We start from the raw sequence: 19,778 nt of genomic DNA on the forward strand, positions 1-19,778 counted from the left end.
CTATTATGGCATCTATTGTATTCACACTTCTAAGAAAATATTCAAGATTTTGATGAAAAAGCTTGCTACATTCAAAATATGACCTCATTACAAGATACAATCTGTTGGGTTCTTCTAAACACATTAGGCCTTTCAGCAGAAAGCTTTATTTTTAACTGCCTAAAAGTTTTTCCTCTGGTTACTAAGCGGATACCCCCAACAAAGACTTTCAGCAGTAGTTTATGTCACATGTATTTAAAAGTGAAGGTGTATCTTCTACGATGCTCAAAGTATTCAGAGATACTTTTTTGACAAAAACATCTTTTAAAAGGTACATTAATATAGTAGAGGGCAACTTCACATTTCTTCATGGACATCAAGGGTTTTATTTAAGCAGTATTCAGGAAGGGAAGGGGGTGATGGTTATGTATATACTGCAATTTAGTATTGTAAATACACCTTCAGGTTCTGAAATTTAAGCAAGGACTCCAGAAAATTAACTGTAGTCTAAGGCTTCATTGTAATTATATGCACACTGTATATACCAGTGGAGTGGGACTGCAATTACATGATTTTCAACAGAATTGACTGTTGATATGATTTGAGTTTTCCTTATGGTATCAAAAATATAATGAAGCATTACCTGATGAACATTTACCAGCTAATATACAGGTATTGCATACAGAGATATATTATCTCAAAAGGAATTTTGAAAATATTCTAGATCTGATTTAACATAGATACTTCCACATAAAAATACCTCATCAGTGAGATACCACTGGTTCCAAGGCTCATTCCCCTCTGCAAACACAAACTCTAGACTGCTTTTAAACAAATCTCTGTGCTGATTCCCATGATCTAGGGACCTTCTGTGAAACAATGCTAAAGGAAAAGAAACCAGCCCATCAGAGCCAAAACTGAACATCAAGGTGGGATTTCTCCTTTGCTGCAGAACAGGTAGCTGAACTTCATGTACCTCAGAAAGGAAATCTTCCTGGGAAGCCTGTGTTAAGTGGAGCAAATCCAGCAAGATTCAGAAGGTGAAGCTTGTTGATGTTCAGAAGCAAATTCTATAGAACTTAAGGTGTCAGCTTTTAAATTCTATACACTAAACAACTTCAGCTCACACATGCCATGGCCATACTTCTACAACAGCATTTGCTGACTCCTAGTTAAATGTCCTTTCAGAAAATCAGCCATTATGCCAACAAATTATTCAGTTCAACATAAAATCAGGTGTTTTCACCTTCCTCTGTTGTCCACATCTCTACATGTTTTAACATCCATGAAAAGAATCTACAGGAACAATTTTCATGAGACTATTTCAGAACCTTGTTTTCATTCAGGTTACAGTGGCTGAATTTCTGCCTGCTTCAGCGAAAAAATGAAGGGTAATTTATCACCTGCTTTCAATCTGGAAACTAATGGAATCAGTTCTCCTGGTGAAGAAGGTTAACCAAGCTCTTCTATACTATTCCCTTCTTCCAATATAGGAAGGTTTTAAACCTTCTGAGTGAACAAGGTGTTAACATAATTTTACACAGAAAATTAATTTTGTAAACAGATTTACAATTTAAGCACCATCTGCTCTCTTATATGACCTCTGGCTTTAAACTGAAACACTTTTTAAGATTGCACTGTTACAGTGAAATATTCTAACAAAGTGCAAATTTAACTTTTTACTCAATTAAAAGCAAAATCACATTTTTCAGAAATCTTCCTTCAGTAAAATATGAAATCTGAAGTAATTTTCTAGGAAGGTAACAATGTCCAAACATATCTGAAAACTTCACAGGTGAAACAGACACAAGATTATAACACAAATTCACTCAAGAATTTGTGCCTGTGGAGCTTCAGGTAAGTTACATCATAAAACCCCCACCATATAAATGAAATAAAGATTAATATAAACTAAAAATAAATTACTGAAATTAAAAACAAGATGATTCATTTCATTACATACAAGAAATTTTATTTCCTTAGATTTTTTTAGTACCACAATAAAAGATAAACCATGAAAGTACAGAAGGAACCATCATAATGCTAAAAATCAAAGTCTGATGCAATTCAAAACAGGGACTAAGCAAGGAAGTAAACTTGTATCACTAACTAGAGAGTGTCTCTAACCAAGCCTGATAGGGAAAATCTTGGTTAAATATTTGTGCTTCTTTGAGGACCAAAATGCTATCACTGTGGGATGGGAATTTATCACAAGGGACATCTATTTTCATTTGCCTTTCCCCCACCATGCCCCTTGCAAGATGATAACAAATCCCATTCATGCTGCCATTTTCACAGAAGTACTGGCACTTTGCATTGAAAGAGAATACTGTAGAAAAGGGAAGATGAAGAAGGGAAAAGATTTCTCACTGGGTCTCAGCAGGACTTGCACTGCAGCATCACCAGCCATGACTCAGAGTGCCACCTGACTGCCCAGGCAGTCAAATAACAATTCTTTCATTAGCCAGAAAAAATTATCTTTTTTTCTAAATGAAAATTCTGCCAGTAATATTATCAGCAGTGTGGTAATGACATTTTCCATACTGGATGTTTAAATGACAACAAACTAAGGCCAAGCAGTTCCTCTTCCAGAACCCTTAAAATAACCATGCAGTAGAAGTTACTTTAAGAGTGCCTTACAGCTTGTATCATCTGCAAGGCTCCCTAAAATACTTTTTCTTTAGAAATAAAGGTAAAAGATCAGATAAGAATTTGTTCTTAGATCAGCTAGAATTAATCTGTATTCTGATCATCAAAAAGCAAAAAACTCTCAGGAGTTTAACTATAAATGCAGTGAGAATGTATTTTAGATAATCCTCCAGGCAAGTAATGAACTTCTGGAGCTGTGAAACACTCTCCATACCACTGAGGAGTTTGGTAAGGAAATCTTAACCTACTGATAAGAATTTTTTTGACGACAAAACAAAAATTGACTTGGTTGTATTCCTGAAGTCAATTCTCCCTCATCTTGCATATACTATCTCGCTCTGATTTTGGTGACTATACATCTGCTGGTCTTGAGCATCCAGAAGAAAGGAAGAAGATGCAGAGAAATAAGCACTTCCAAATTAATCATCTTTATGAAGCACTGATCAAGAAAAAGAAAAAAAAATTAAAACATTACTAAGCCTAGAATAGAAAAATAGAGAAGCATCTTTCAGCCAGCAGAAAACATTTCTGATTAACCTTTTCTTTTTTTTTTTTTAAACTACAGAAATAACACCACTAGATGCAATTTCCACAGGTCCTGAACACTGTCTTGCTCCTCCTTCTATGAACCCAAACAGAAGACTAACTTCAGAGTCAGCAAAGCACACTCTGCAATATCCTACTGACAAATCATTTTATTGTTACACAAAAAAATGAAGTTATCAAAAAAATACTCAATCATAGAACTGTCAATAATCCTTCAGGAGAACTAAATTATATCATCCCTCTCAAACCACTGAAGAGATCTGACTTCCAAAAGCAATTCTTGGACTGGTATCAAAATTGCCTTGTTGACTGAACTATGCATTTATGAAAGCAAAATTAGGAAAAAAAAGATTTTCTGAAAACCAGCATCAGAGAACACATTTTTTCACATCCATTTAACACAAACTTGTCACAAGAGCATAATTGCAAACAAAAATGTAATTTACCTATAACTACATCATGGCCATCAACCAGGCCTGCAGAGAACAGCTCCTGAGAAACGCCATCTGCTGTGTCTGTCCAAAAGGTGAAAGGAAGAAGTGTGAGAGTCCACAAAAACAACAAAAAGTATCAGTCATCCAATGCACTTCAACAAAAAATATATTTTAGTTCCAAAACACCCATGGAGACAAGATTGCATTCAAAATTATCTTTAATTAGGAGGAAAAAAAGATAATTATCTTATCAGCCTCTGCACAGCAAATCACATAAGGTAATGACTTGATTCATTGCACACCCCCTACAGACCTCTCCTGGCCACCAGCACTTCTCTCTTACCTAACTACCTCCTCTTACACATTTGGCAAGTTCAGTATCTTCCCAACCAAGAAAATAAACTATGCTTTAGTGAGGCTTTCACTGTTTTCTTTATGCTCTCCATTGTTCTGCATATCTAGACAGAGACATGGCTTTCTTGTTTGTTGCAAGTGGCGTAAAGGACTTACATGAACAATCATTATTTTGAGATCTAGGTTTCAAATAGCTTTTAAGTATTGTGAATCAGGAAATTCAAAGCTTTGGATGGATTTCCTATGAACTGCTGTACCTGAGTGGGTGAATTCCTAAGTCCCTGTGACTAGGAGTTGCCCTGGATAAAGACTTTAGAAGGCTTAGATGCAAGTAGGCAGGAACAGCAGGAACAAGCCTAAATTCCAGCTAAATCTCAACTGTAATCTGGCCCCAGCACCAAGCACCCTAATGGAGCTCATGCTTTGAGGCAGTTAAACAAAGTTTTATCATTTCCTCAAGAAACACACACAGGTGAAAAGCAAGGTAGCTGAGCCAGCTGCAGTTTCTGTAGATGAGAAGCACAGCTGCCTTCTGGCTGTCTCAGTGACAGACTATAGGAACAGTCCTGGTCTATCCTCTTATTTTTGACCAAGTAGGAATTCTCAAATGGCTTAAGTAACTGCTTCCCAAGTAATTCTTCTGGCAAACTGAGATGTTCTGGGCCCAATTAAGTAACAGGCCTTTTTTGTTTTTACTCATTGCCAAAATCAACAAGAAAAGCAGGTAGACAACACAGAATAAATCCATGCACAGAACTACTGCACATGAAAGATATTATGATTTATTGTGAAAGAGACACCTCTTCCAACCTGGATTTAATTTTATGTGAAAGCTCTTTGAAGGCTTCTCTAAATAAAGTGAACACTGACTTCTAAGGAATATAAAATAGGTTCATAGTTCAAAGGGTTGCAGCTTAACAAGGATGATACCTTCTTACTCAAAATATTAGCCTTCTGTGCATTTCATCCCAGTAATACTTGATTTTTTTTTTTCTAACAAAGGCAACTGTACAAGTTCTTACAGCTCTTAGCACTGGAAAGCCCCTACAGTTCCATAAGTAGGCAGTAGAGTTTAAAGTTTCAATACCAGAATGTCTTTCTGGTGATAATACAAAAACTAGAGATACAGTTAAACTTTCAGCTGAAGCATTTGGAAAATGGTGTGCACTTTTTACTTGCTAATAGACAAGTCTTTTATTATAAAAGGGAAAGAAACTTAAATATTACTACCATCACCACATACACTTTTATGGCTACTATATTCTATTTCTTACGAGGTTTTCCAAATGTGAAAATGGAAATATTGCTAGGCAAGATCTTATATACCATACAGATCATTTCAATAAGACATTAAATTGATAAAAGTATACTGTGAATAAAGTTTTCTAATATATATATTATGCAACCTTGCCACTAGAATTTACATACATTTGCAATTCTTACTCCATGGAGGTTCAATGTAAAGCTCTGCACAGTAGGAAACATTCCAGAGAGGCAGTCTGCATTAAGCATAAGCAGTAATCCATTTCTGAAATGCCTTTTTAAGCAGTAAGAGAATAATTCAGTTGCAGGAGCCTTACCTCTGCCTGGAGTAAACTCAAACCGTATGTCATTAAGTTCTTTCCTGGAGTTCCTGAAAAACAGTCAGTGCATACATTAAAATGTAATGAAGAACAGAACAACTATTCACTTCCTACACCCAAAGAATACCTCTGGCATTGACAGCCACATTTTTGTAGCATGTGTTTCCTTGAAAATACTGCTCTCCCAAAGCATCCAAACTGGAAAGACTCCACTGCATTTTCATAGCAGTACTTTGGAAAAAGTAGCAGAAAAATATGCTTCAGTTGAAAATGCATTCAGTACCATAAAGGATAAAATAAATATTTTCCTTTTCATCTGATAAATATTTTCCCTTTCATCTTCAAAAGACATTCTGCAATATTGACTCAAACAGTTCAACACAGTTTGAGTCAGATACCTATATATATACTCCAAAGACAACAGAATATTCACTTGGACTTAAAGTGACCCATTTGTGGTCACATTTATACAAAAATTTTTAAGAGACAAAGCACCAGCAAATGTTACATGCTGAAAAGTAGTGGTGATGCACACTGTTTATAAAAGGATAAATTCTTTGCTCCAAATGAGTAAATTCTTTCACTGACCATCCTTGTCTCAGCAGTAAGGTTCCACCTACATATAAAATGAGCAGTAAAATGTTAAATCCCAAGGTTTCTTGTCTTTCTCCTTGCCACAAAGAGTGTTTTAACCAGTTCAGTGTGTGATATAAGTCTTAAGGGAGTTAATAGCAATGTAAAAGAATTTCTTTACAGCCTAGTACTGTGCCCCATTCCATGCATATGTACATACATTCCATGCATGCTTACAGCTTCAGGTTTAGTTAATAATTTCTTCCATCAACAAACATTAGCCTCTGAAAAACAGAGGTCCATCTCATTTTTGGAAATGACAAGTCAGCTGAGCACAGGGAGGAACCTAATTGCTGGAGCCCACTCTTTTCTAATGAATAGCTCAATCCACTTGAAATGCTAATAGCAACAGAATGTGTTTTGCAGTTCATTATTCTTCTCCTCAGCAAGGAAACTGTATGCAAGCTCCTATTTCAGAACACCAGGCCATGAAGTCTTGCTGTGGGAAAACTGAATCCAATAGGCAGGCATATTTAGCTGTGACTTACATCTATTACTGCTCACTAAATACTTCTAAGAATATTACAGAGCCAAAACCAGCAACATGCAGAAACACAAAACCCAGAATGATTGGCAGTGCACACAACAGCAAGATAGCAAACCCTGAAAAATGAGTATGCCACATGCAGTACTTAAAATGAAAAGGACTCATTTACTGCATCTACTAAATGCTTCAAAGCTGAAGGAGTTTTGGGTTCCCAAAATTCTACTCTAAATAGAGAACTAAAGGAGTTTAAGATCACTAACACAAAGCTGCAGATAATGAAGCTAGCCAGCTTCCTTCTCTCTCTCCTATAAAAATGTGGATGGCTTTCTGCTAAAACAAACAACAAAAAACCATAAAAACCATCAGCTTAAGACCTATCTCCAAGTTCCTTTTTGACAAAAACTGCTTTCCAGAAAAAAGGAAAATGCACAAAAATTTAGCATTATTCTTAAATAAGAAATGTTCTGACGGAATGTGTGATGTAACTCAATTACTCATTTCCTGCACACACTTTGGAAGAAACAAATCGAGTGAATAAAGACTTTCACACCTTTGTAGAGGTAAACCAAGAGGCAGGAACTAGATGACCTTTAAGGTCCCTTCTAAGCCAAACCATTTTGATTCTATGACCAAGCAACCTAATCCATTAGGTTCTCTAATGATATCTTTCCACAGACCTCCCATAAGCAGAACATCTACCATTTAAAAAGGCATCAATTATGAACTCTTATGAAAATTACCAGCTTTTCACAGCTGTGTGAAAGATGAGCTGCTCCCGTTACACTCTTTTCCTCATGCAGGGTGCACATGGGGTGTACATTACTTTGTCTACAAATTCCAAAATATCCCAAATAAAAAGTTAAGGAGTCAAAACAGTTTCTTTTAGTCAAGGTGAAAATTCATTAAAAGTTGATATGTATTCAGCAATCCAACTTTGCTATTGAGAATTGTTACATTCTGAACTACTTTGAACTTAGGATACTGCTGCTTTCTCTGTAATGGTATACAACTATTCAGGAAAGAAAAACAATGAAAGTTTGGCAAGATTAATTTGCTAGAAGCCTGTAAGTGCTTTTGCTTAGTGTTCCATTACCTGCCAGACATTTATTGATTTCCATAAATTATTTATTCCCATGTATAATCCACCAAATAGCAGATGCACTTGACTTCTCCCCTAAAAGCTCCTCATGTTCTTTTCCAGCCTTTAGACACTTCTCTGGTTCTAGTTAATGTCACTGTAACTGCAAATTAGTTTGCTAGTTCCCTTGGTGAAAAATGTTTGGATTTGTTGATTTATTTGTAGGCAGAGTTTCCAAGCAGCGTTTCATTTGTTCCTTTTTTTTTCTTACATCCATTACACTCTTATCATGCAGCAGCATACAGACTTGATTTCTGCTATATAGAAATAAGATTGGAAAAAAGGCACTTAGTATCTTTGTGATTAATAATTTTATCTTCTTCATCATTTCTTAATGGTTCCTATTTACTCAAATGCATTTGCGAAAAAGTTATTTTGGTTTTAAAATGCCGACTCAGACCTTTATACCATCTCTGATAATACCTCTTATGTGCTTCTAGCTCTGTGCCATTCCAGACTAATAAACCTTGACTATCACAGATAAAACCAGCCCATCCCTCATCTCTTTTTAAAAAGTAGTAAATTTTAAGTACTTTGTGCATTTTTATTCACTTCAAGTTGATTTTCATTATGCACTCACCTCCAACAGGAAGAATTCCAAATATTTTGAATAAGGGTGACACCAAAGCATGCCATGCTAAGACATTTAGTAGCCATCTTACCAGCAAAGGAATTTCAGAATTTACAACTTCTCACTTTGTGAAAGCATGTTCTGCAACTCTTTATTGTTTTTTGTTTTCATCAGAGCCACCTGATGTCCACACCAAGATGGGTAAAACTGATTTTCAAGGTAATAATGCTTCCTCAAGGAGGTAGAAAAAGCACAAAGGCCACTCACTTAGCCCCTCACCTAAAAACTTTGGCAGTCCTGTCATTAGGATATAAAAGAAAGATATTCTGTTTTGAAGGAAGCTATTTGCAAAAAATTGCTAATATTGACCAAAATCAGGATTAGAGAATAAACAAATTATGCAACTATTCAGATTGACAGGGTTCTACTGACAAAATCATAAGACATGAGAGAGATTTCAGGCATTTGCATTTAAAGAAAAAAGCCTTCAAATAATTACCTAATGATAGCATGATTCCTGCTACAGTCAATTATCTCTGTTCCACATGATTGACAAAAGATGTGTGTTGTTGAATTAAAATAGAAAATTGTTTGTGTAATGATACAACTGTAAATTAGAGACATTAAATGCCATTATTTCTTTTGTCCTTAAAAGCAGAATGTCTGTCATGTAAGTGCAATTCAAGAAAATGAGATGTCTTGGAATTAAACTTTAGGACTAAAACATGCTGGAATACTTTGATTACGTGTCAAGCAGTAGATTTTCTTTCAATTTTGCCACCTTTTTTACCCTCTCAAATTTATACATCATTTCTTATGCAGAGCTATCAAAAACATCAGCTTCTATTTCACACAAGCTTCAGCAACTTCCATACAGCCCTGAGGGAGAGTCTGTATTCCTGGATGAGATGCATCCTACCACAGCTAAATAAGTGTATATTCTTCCTTCCCAATGTAAGAAAAAAATTCTCAGACAAGGTAAACCAAAAGAAGTGTGTGTGTGCAGGTGTGTAAGAACATCCACATTCTGTGTCTGCATTGCTTGCCTAACTTTCAGACTTCAGCTACTCAATCATCACATGTGGTTTCCAAAGACTGATGTAGGGAGCTAAGCGTCCAAGAACACAGATACTGACAGCATGGTAACCACCACAGCTGACTCATGAGTGGAAGAGACAACAGCAGAATGCAGAATATGTATTCATTTTAAGGAACCAAAAATAAGCTCATCTTTAACCAAAACTACAGAAACTTTCTTATGAAAAGCACCATAACAATGGTGCCACATGGCACCCCTTACCAGTCAGTTTTTCCCCTCCTCATATTCCTACTAAGTCCTATTCCCACCAGGACAGAAGCTTCCCCACCATCAGGGACTAATGACACTGGCCAAGTCAGTGTGCTTTAACAAAAAACACATGCTAAAAAAAAATTAGAAAATAAAAATAATTATCTCACTTGTACAAAATTTCACAGCTGTTCCTACCATCTAAAATTTGAACTGCATTGAAACTGCCAAGCAAAGTTAGTATGAAAAATACAGGACAGCATAGCCTAAGAAGCAAGGGCAAGCAGTTTGGCATTTGTACTACCTCACTGCAGTTGTTGCTGTAATTAAAACCACAGAAGAATTCAAATGACTTGCTCATTTAGACTGCAGAGAAAGCAGAAGTTCACATCAAAATGAAGTGGACTAATCAGAGTGGTAGCTGGGTTGCACATCTTAGAGCTCTACTCATCCAATTTTCATTCTACATCTCTGGGGAAAGATCTTAGTGCATACAATGCAAGAAATATAATTGAGGGGGGCACAGCAGAGTGGGGTTTGCAGGTTTGTTTAAAAGAAACTTTACTTGCATTTTCGTTCTTGCTGGAAAAAATGCTGGAGAGACGAATGTTTGGCATCACCAAACGTCACTCAAATTTCAAAAGGTCATCTGCCTTCTCTCAAAGTGTCACCCATTTTTCTTTTTCAGCTGCTTGAGGCAGAAAGCCCAGGATAAACACAGTTCCCCCATGTAGCCTTGTTTTGACACTGTTAGCTTACTTCACAGGTGTCGTATTTTTTTATTAAAAGCAGAATTTCAAGTATTGAATACCTATACTGATGATTCACAGTACCTGTTTATTATCTCAGTTTTGATTAATTAAAACTTTATTTCAACCTTATTTACAGTACATAGTTAATACACCCACAATAGTGAAATACAAACTGGTAATTTACTTTCAATATTATAAAGAGGATGAGGGAATAAAATCTTGGAATAAACAAATTAAATTCATTCATCCCATATTTGAGGTTAGGCAATCTCAATCTTCTAAACATTTATGCTGTTTGCCTTACAATTTTCTTATGCTTCAGCTGTGGAATTTAGCTATTAATCTAGAGCAGAGCAAGTGAGAATCCTCTCCTACCTCAACAGAAATCACAGTTCACTTTTTTCCTGCTCCTGCCCCCACTTCCTTGATTTCTGAAGTCATGATACTCTGCACACAGATGAACCAAAGCAGGAATAAGAGGAATTTATGTTTATTAATGTAATTTTGTGACCCAGAACTCGAAGGCTCCTGTGGGATCATATAAACACAACAGAACAGAGCATTTGTAAAGAAGCATTAGCCTCCTGAGGATTCACCACCTGCTTGTGTGAACCCCTTTACTTCTAACACTCATGCTCAGCTGTCATTTACTAATCAATACCCAGGCTCCTCCATTACAAATTACTATACTATCAAGAGCAGATCGTGCCTGTTCAGCACTGTGGAGATGGCTCTGCTCTACTTTTAATTACTTCAGGTCAATTCTAAATTAAATGAAAAGGCATTGCTGCTAACTTTTGGTAAGCGCAAAAGAGATGTCTGAATTCTCTTCTGCTTCCAGATTCCCATCAAGAAGAATGGGACTAAAATCTCTCTGTATTAATAAAATGTGGTCCCAAATAATTATTTTAAGTTCAGCAAAACCTTACCATTTACCTCAGTGGTTCTGGAAAAATTCTATGAGTTTACAACTTAGCTCCCTCTATAGATATTACTGGAAGAAGGAAATACACTTAATATATCATCTTTCACGATCAAGTTATAAAACTCAACAGTTTAATACACAAAAAAATGCCCCTACAATTTAATCATCACATGATCTTGGGTAAAGAGCAGATCCCTCAGACGATGCACACACTTATTAATCAGTACACATCAAGGGGTAGCAGCAACAATAACAGCAAAGCACAGCCAAATGATGCTTTCAAGAGTGGAAAACACAATGCCAAAATGAAACATTGTCATTTGGCTGATAAGCTGGTGGAATGAGACAGCAGCAGTTACCTGTTAAAGATTTACTGTCTTTATGCCACTTGTAATACAGAAAAGGCAAGTGCCCATTAAAAAAATCAGCCACCAAGAGAATTGTAATGGTCACAATCAGATCAACAAGGAACACTGTCCAAGGCTCCAGGGCAGCTGATAGCTCCTCCCTCAGGAGGGGTCTTTACAACACTTTTATCCATAGCTGATAGGTCCAAATTGCTTTAGATTCAAAAGAAGCTAGAGTGCTTTCCATCTAGTAGAAATGGATGGGATATGATAGTGAAACTTAGAAAATGTGTGACAGAAGAAACACAAGAAAACTGATACATTTTAGAAGTGACATAAATACATTAAGTCCTTTCTCTCAATCCACGGGTTTGCAGCCCCAAGTGTACATATTATGACAAAGAAGTGTTAGAACTAGAGACGTTTTAAATATATCTATATCCAAATATGCTGCTTCTCTCTTTCTGCAGTTGCTGATGCCAGAAGCTAAATCAGAAGAACATTAAAAACCTTTCAATTTTTCGACTTGCTGTGTTCATTTCCAGCTAAGTCAAGCAGCAAATCCTGAAACAATATTTTTTGCCTCAGTTATCAGTGACTCATTTCACTGCACAGGCAGTGAAAAGCAGTATTCACTTGCACCATCTTTTTTGAAATTCACACTTCCTACCTGCTCTCATACATCAGCAGTGAGAATAACTTTGGCAAAAAGCTATCAAATTTTTTTGCAGCAGAGATGGCAATATTGATCATGAGGTTTTTTTCCTCTGAAATCACTGCGAAGTCGCACAGAAGTTTTTTTAAGAGCAGTGGTAAAGATTTAACTTCTGAAAAGCATCAGTTTCTAACAAGTTCTTGAAATACAAGGAAATCATACACAATTATACTTAGAATTTATTAATGTGGGAAAATCGTATTGCTTGGTAGAAACCAGAAGTGATCTAAAACGGACTTTTTCCTAGAAGGAACTGGAATTAAGTACAGAGAACAATAACAGAGAGGACAACATGCACATAATTTGATCACTTTGTTAAACATTACAGCACATTGTGGTTATAGTTACCTTTCTGGATTTGCCTGTAATTTAACTTAACCACTCTGAGTGAATCTCTCTATGTTTTGATACCAAATATTATTGATCAGTGCACACTTTAAGGAAGTCAAACCTGCATTAGCTGCAGGACTGAAGTGATACACCCACCATCTGCCTGACTGATAAGAAATACCAGAGCAACTCAGAGATTAAGCAAACAAAGCCTTGCTTTGTATGCTTCTGCATGCCTGGTGCACAAGAAGAGGGATTATAACCTGTTATTCCAGTGACAAATTCTTCAAGTACGGCATTGAAAAATAGCCACAATGCTTGAAGCAAAATGTCAGTTCCTTAAATCAGAAAGCATGAAAGGCCTATCATAGCTAGGAGGCTGGGGGTGTTTCAGAATAGAGCTCTAGAAAAGTGATTTTATTTATGAAATCAAGACAAAAGACTTACAACAAGTTCTACAGGTGTATGGAGTTTTTTAATAGAATCTTGTAATTCCCAAGTGCACAAATCAGGCTTTGAAAGGAAGGCACAGAGAAACTTTTGACTTTATCCAAATCAAAGACAGTTTTAATCATGTTGAATCAAAAACTGCCTGGAAGTCTGCATCCTTTTAATCCCACTGGCTCAGAGTTTTACAGTGCTGATTACCTGTCAGTATATTACTGTCAAACAAAAGAAGACTTTCAGGTAAACCTAAAAGTTTTAGAAAGACACCTGGCCACCACAAAAATTACAATCTGTATATCATCCATCTAAAAGTCATGGATCTTGACTAGCTTATCAAAGAGAGTGGGAAGCATGGAAAAAAGCCAAAGATTTATTTTAACATCTTCAAAGGTTTCATCTGTTCGTCCTGACAAACTTACTCTTTACAGTAAATCAGCTTCACCAGAAAAGTCTACTCCTAAGTTAAATTCTTGTCACACCTGTGTCCCAGTTCACCTCTTGTGGCCATTCACTGGTCCCACTAGAGCAATGACAATTGTGGGGCAAAACAAAATAAATAAAATCAAGTTCACCTAAAGTTTTGCCTTCCCCTCAAAAATATCGGAAGTCACAAACCAACCAACTGAAAGCTGGCTGCTTTACAGGGACCCAGCACAGCCCCAGAACATCCCTGCCAGGGAAAAGATGGAGAATCACTCCACTAAGTAGGAACACACAAATAATTATAACACATGGTTTCAGCCCTGCCCAATGTACTACACCACCACATTCACAGGCATCTCTACAGCAGATGAAGATGGAAGAGTGTGATCTTTCAAGGTAAAAGAAATGTTTTTAAAAGTATTAGAAAAATATATAATTAGAATTGAATTTTGAACTATCAAAATGCAAACTCTATGACAGTTGACAAGTAATGTACATGCCATTATTGATACAAATAAAATTATTTTAAACACAGAGATTGATTCAAGCTTTAAATTGTTTCCTTTAACATAAAGAAGGTTAGGGATGGTACTTAGGTTTCATTGTTATTTTTTATTTCTCCTTTTTTCTTCTTTTGCAAATAGTACCAAATAAAAGGCAGAATGGAATAAAAAACTTATAGTGATTTTAAATTTTCAGTATAAGCAACATCCCCAAATGCAATTTCCTGCATAATTTATAATCTCAGCTGTGCAGGTTAAAAGCCTAATTCCTTTCCATCTAAATATTTAGACATACAAATCTTCTTGATAACCTAAATTTAATAAGCAGAAAAATATTGATTCCTTGACTCAATAATTATAAATTTTACATTTTTTTGATTAAAAAATACCATTTTTCTATGAATTAATGATTGTGTAGCAATTGCATACAGGATTATCTAGGTCATAATTAAAGTAAATTTTTCAATTTTTAATTTATTTTCAATAAAAATACAGCAAGGCATAAAACCATCCCTAAGTAGTGAATAAGAAATACATAATTTACCATGTTTAAGAAGCAAGCTTTGAAGGAAATAATATATGTAAAAAGAAAAAGCAGGATTAAAATCAATAGTTTAATCAAAAGTTCCTGCTTACTGATTTCAGCCATGTTTTAATCATGGTTATACATTTCATTTTTTAAATGAAATCTCCGTGCTATGAAAACAAAATTCAGTTCAGTAACCACATCCCCACACCTCCCAGATTCCCAGGACAAACCCCTTAGATGTGGCGGCAAAATACATCTCAATGCTGTAATAAAGGGTACATTTATTTCAAGAATCATACAAATGTTTTTATTTATGATGTTTGTAACTGGATCAATTCCCACACTATACAGAAGTTTACAGTTGCAAATCTACTCCACAGCTGGGAGCATGTTTGTGGATTTTGTCATTAACAAGTAACAGAATAAGGGAAGCCACTTGAATAGCAAAAGTGAGGGTGAAAAGATATACATTAGCCCCACTTCTTACAAAAGAGATTGAAATGATGGAAGTTTTTGTTTAACAAACCAAAACAAACCTATAAAATATTTTAAACAGAATGAGAATTGAGAACTTTGATTTATGGTGCTAAGCCACTTACCAAATTCATTCTGCCCCTAGCCAGAACAGATTTTGGGATTTGCTTGTTCATAGTTCTTAGGGGTTTATTCCTATAAATGTAAGCTTCAAACTTAGCTATTAACCAACACAGGAGTAGCTCCACTAGGTACCTCCAGCCAAGTACATTTTTCTTATGACTTTACATGTTGTAAGAAAGAGGTCAAAAAACCAGGCCAGCATAGAAGCAGGAAGATGAGCACTTGAGCTCGTGCTCAGAATAGTGAGCGATACCTCATCGCCTGTGTCCTGGTACACACAGGAAATCATGTTTGACTCAAGTCCTAACAACTCTGCTGTAGCAGTGCCTGCTGCCAGCTACTCCTTGGACTTGTCTGTCCAGATCCCCAGGAGGTATAGTTCTCAAAACTCACCAAATGACACAGTTTCCAGCTACATTAGCAGAAGAAATGTTTTTCTATTATATATACACACAAACATTTACATGCATGTAATAGAGTGACATTACAGGCAATTCTGCCTTAGCATTTTCTCTACACTTCATTTAAAATAAGATATGCAATAACAGAAATACCCTATTTGCCAGTAAAATGTTTCCATTTGCCCCTTTTATTCTTCCATAGGCTTAATTAATCTAGTGTGCAGGAACGGTATTAAATTAGGTCCTGGGACAATCCAAATTACTGTAAATAAATGATCTTCCTGTCATAAGAGCTAATTTAACCATTTTAGATTGCTTCAGATAATTTTCAATTCTTAACTATTAACCTTAACTATTAACTTAACAAGTCTCCTAATTTAATATGAAATACCTCTGTTATTAATCCAAGTAGTCAAACCCTCTAATAGTGACCCTCCTAAATCTGTAACAGCAACAGCTTGGTGGTTACATTGGAAATTTCAAATCCAGGGTGGTAATTCCTCCCCACTTTCTTTCCTGGTTCTGTGAACAGTCCTGTTGGAGGACTCAATCACAGACTATTGCCTTGGCCTCTCTTGGTGGGGTTCCTGCCAGGGTCTGCTGCTGAGACACACAGTGTTCACAGCCTTACTGGAAACAAATTTGGATTACAGATTTCATTCCTCCCTATTCTCAAATACCACTTCTTCTTGAGGGTGAGGATACAGAAGCATCAGCACTTCAAAGTGGCAATTGCTCAGGCTGGGTCAGAGTTACACACTGTGGTAACAGATCCAGCCAGTGAGAACCAGTATTTTCAGCTCACTGCAAAATTCAACCACGGTCTCTTAACTACATTAGAGCTTTAAAACACTAATGGCCTGTGTTAAGCATTTAATACTAGAGCCTTTCAAGAGCTTTGCATGGAATTACCTAAAACAGCCTGCTGATAATTTCCCTTCTGGGGCAATGTACTCCAAGACACAATACTGCAAAAGACAGAAAAAAAAATTGGAAATTGCTGTCTCCAGCCAATGAAGTAACCCTGACAGTGAAGAATTTTTTGACAAGTTAGCCCGCACTGAGGAAACTATGAAAACAGAAAGGTATTAAATACAAGGTGAGAACAGATAAATCAGTTAGTCTGGATGGTTTTCCCTTTTCTTGAGTAAGTGAGTTAAATAAAGAGTACCATGGGATTCTTCAAGGAGTATTTCAAACTGGGAGTTGTGTTTCTGATCCACAACAAGGCATTTGCAATAAACAGAGGATGATGTTAATTTAGCACACCCTACTGAATTACTGAATGAGTCCAACCCTGCTGTGACTGGGAAAAAAATAATAGAACCTGACCATCCAGGTAAAGAATTACTGAAATGTATTGATTCTTCTGCCAGAATTCCTCCTTCAAGAAAGCAATTTCTAATTTTCATGAGTACTATTAACCTTGTTCTGGAACACACTGCTAGGAAAAAAAAGCAGGCTACCATCTAAAATGTGATGGGCTGTCATAGCATAGCCTCACTGTAGAAGAGGAAAAAAGAATAAAGCAGAGGAGCACTTTCTTCCTGCCCACCTTTTGTTCCTTTTAGAGGTTGCCCATCTCTTTACCCTTTACCCTGTCCCAAATCCCCAGGCACTACTCTTTAAACCTTATGGTCCATACTCCTGAGCCTCATACTAAGTTGTTTCTGCTCAATAAGCTCTAAATGTTTGCATCACCTTCCATGACAAAGTCTCAACAGTGAAGAGGGTCAACAGTGAACAGGAAGCACAACTCAAGTGCTACCAAAAGGTACATTGCTGAAGACAATATTTACAGTCAGCCAGTGGCTGCCTGACCTTTGGTCAATGTTCCATAAGCAAAATAACTCTTGCCTTTAAATCAGCAAATATACAGAAATTCTAAATACTGTCTCTGAATCTATGCTGCTGAGCAGAGATATAGGCAGCTTGTAGCCCTCACAGTCAAATCAGCCCTTCACAAAGTGCTGAACAAAAGAAAAGTGTGTTATTAGTGCAGCCCACACCCCTACACTCCCCCCAAACATACACACACACACACACTCTGCTCATGTGCTAGCTCTGACCCTACTCACATGCTTAGGCTGCCAGCAGAAGCAAAGTCTGTGACAAGATTTGTAACTCTTCCCCCCTCCTACCACTGGGACCAGACACAGCCAGAGCTCACATGGGACAGAGCACTTGCACTACAGAGCATTCTTCCCTCAAAAGCAGGAAAGTTAAATTAACAAAATTCTGCAAAATTTCACATCAGATTCTTGGTTTTTTCAACGCTGCCAACAGTGTTCCCAGGCTCAAGAGCATATCTGCTTTTCAAGACTTTTTTTTTCTGTTTAATGGAAACTTTCTGATTCCTAAACTAGAAGTTCTTGTTTCGTCCCTCTCTACCAATAACCACCTATATGTTCATAAATATAAGAAATTAACCTCATTACTACAGGCTTGCTTTTAGAGAAGGTAGGGAGAGGGGAATTTTTCCAGCCATGAATTAAAGAGAATCCTTAAAAAGAACAGAAGTTCATTGTGCAAGAGCTTGGAAATTCAAGTCTCCCAGGATCAGTCCTCCTTCACTTGTGGCTTAAAAGCTGCAGAAAACTGAAAGCTTAATTCCTGATGTTTCACTAAACTTGTGGGTCTAAAATGTTTGCCCTCTGAATATGCCAACACTGCACATAACTGGGTAAGAAGCTAATCACTCTTTGGGTTTCATGATAATTTATAGATAACCAAAGCACCTCACTGGTACATCCACACAGCAGTACAAATTGGTCTGTTTGTAAATGCTTTCATCTACCTGCCAGCAGAGAGATGAAAAAGAATATTGATAGCATAACTGGGCAGTTATGTAAATTGGACAACTAAAATGATTCCAAATAATCTCTAAGTCTTTCCTATCCCCACAATAAAATTCATTAATCCTCTCTTTTGTACACAACCTTTGGCAGCCATGCAATTCTTTTTGCAGCTGCCACTAGAAAAGTAGTCAAAAAAAAAAGGAAGAAAATAGATTTTGAAAGTTGGCATCATTCTGTGCAATTGGTTTTTTTCTGATTACAAACAGTGGAACCAGGACACTAACAATTTTTGATACTACTGTTTTAAAGGTATTTGTTATGCATAAAACTGCTATTTCCAACATACTGGTTGTAATTTTCAAATTATTTCTGACTTCTCATGCTTTTGTTAGCATAAAAAACAGTAACACTTAACTTTTCTCCATAGCAATAATTAGGAATTTACAACCTCACATAGATATCCTGTCAACACAAACTGGATGTAAACAAGTTTTAAACTGAGTGGTAATAAGCTTTTTAAGAAAAAACACTAAAAAAGGTATCATACACATAAAAAGCTATCAAAGTTCCGTATGAAGAAATAGTTTTATCCAAGAACTAGACTGCATATTTAAACAATTCAAACCTTAGCTATGGACTAATTTTAATTAAAGGTAATCTGACTAATTTCAACCAAGTAAAAATTTAAGTCAGACAAGATATTTGTATCTGTTTTCTAAAATACCCATCTCTTCTCCACAGTGGCTGATCAAACTTGCCAGTGAAAAACATTTTGAGTAGGCAACTTGTAATACAGCTATGGTTTATTTCTGTCAGAGGCTGACTGCTGAAGTGTGAAAGAAACTCATTAAAAACTTCTCACTGTGATTCTGCATTATAAGGAAAAAAAGAAAGAAAATACTTAATGAAGGGTACACTTAGCCTGAAGACACATTCATATTCTGCTTTTCATTTTACACTATTTCAGCAAGCAATTAAAAGACAGCAATTAGTCACAGAAACACTATTCATACTGGTCATATTGGGAGATTATACACTTCAGCACTGATTTTATGTTAATATTATGAAAGTAATGAGGGAGATCAAGATAATACAGCTAAATAAATAGAAGAATCTTTTACCTTAATCTTAAGACAAGATTCACTGCACATGGAACTTCACTGTATTCCTCACTGACAGCAGGCTGAGACTATTAGAAAAAAAAGCAAGAAGTCTTGTAAAGGATGCCAAAAGGGGGGAAAGAAAATATCACAAAAAACTTTCCATGCTAACAGTTTAAAGGTAGTACAGAATATTTAACACATTCTCTAACTCTCAAAAACCCTTTAAACACTTTCAGTACACAGCTA

General features: G+C 36.3%; 1 protein-coding gene across 9 annotated transcripts in view; it reads right to left on the reverse strand.

The window, feature by feature from the left end:
* Positions 1-19,778, reverse strand: part of STK39 (serine/threonine kinase 39) — a 72,937-nt gene that overhangs the window by 10,495 nt on the left and 42,664 nt on the right. For 7 of the 9 annotated variants that reach the window (XM_030241632.2, XM_050976799.1, XM_018911500.3 and 4 more), the window contains 3 exons: positions 19,551-19,618; positions 5,543-5,595; positions 3,621-3,689 (listed from right to left, as the gene is read on the reverse strand). In XM_030241632.2, coding sequence (XP_030097492.1) covers positions 3,621-3,689; positions 5,543-5,595; positions 19,551-19,618 — 190 coding nt within the window. Of the gene's footprint in view, positions 1-1,997; positions 3,068-3,620; positions 3,690-5,542; positions 5,596-19,247; positions 19,299-19,550; positions 19,619-19,778 lie in introns of those variants that run through there. The other 2 variants (XM_018911501.3, XM_050976800.1) reach the window with 2 other exon arrangements.

The sequence above is a fragment of the Serinus canaria genome, chromosome 7 (assembly GCF_022539315.1).
Source record: "Serinus canaria isolate serCan28SL12 chromosome 7, serCan2020, whole genome shotgun sequence".
Lineage (NCBI taxonomy): Eukaryota > Metazoa > Chordata > Aves > Passeriformes > Fringillidae > Serinus > Serinus canaria.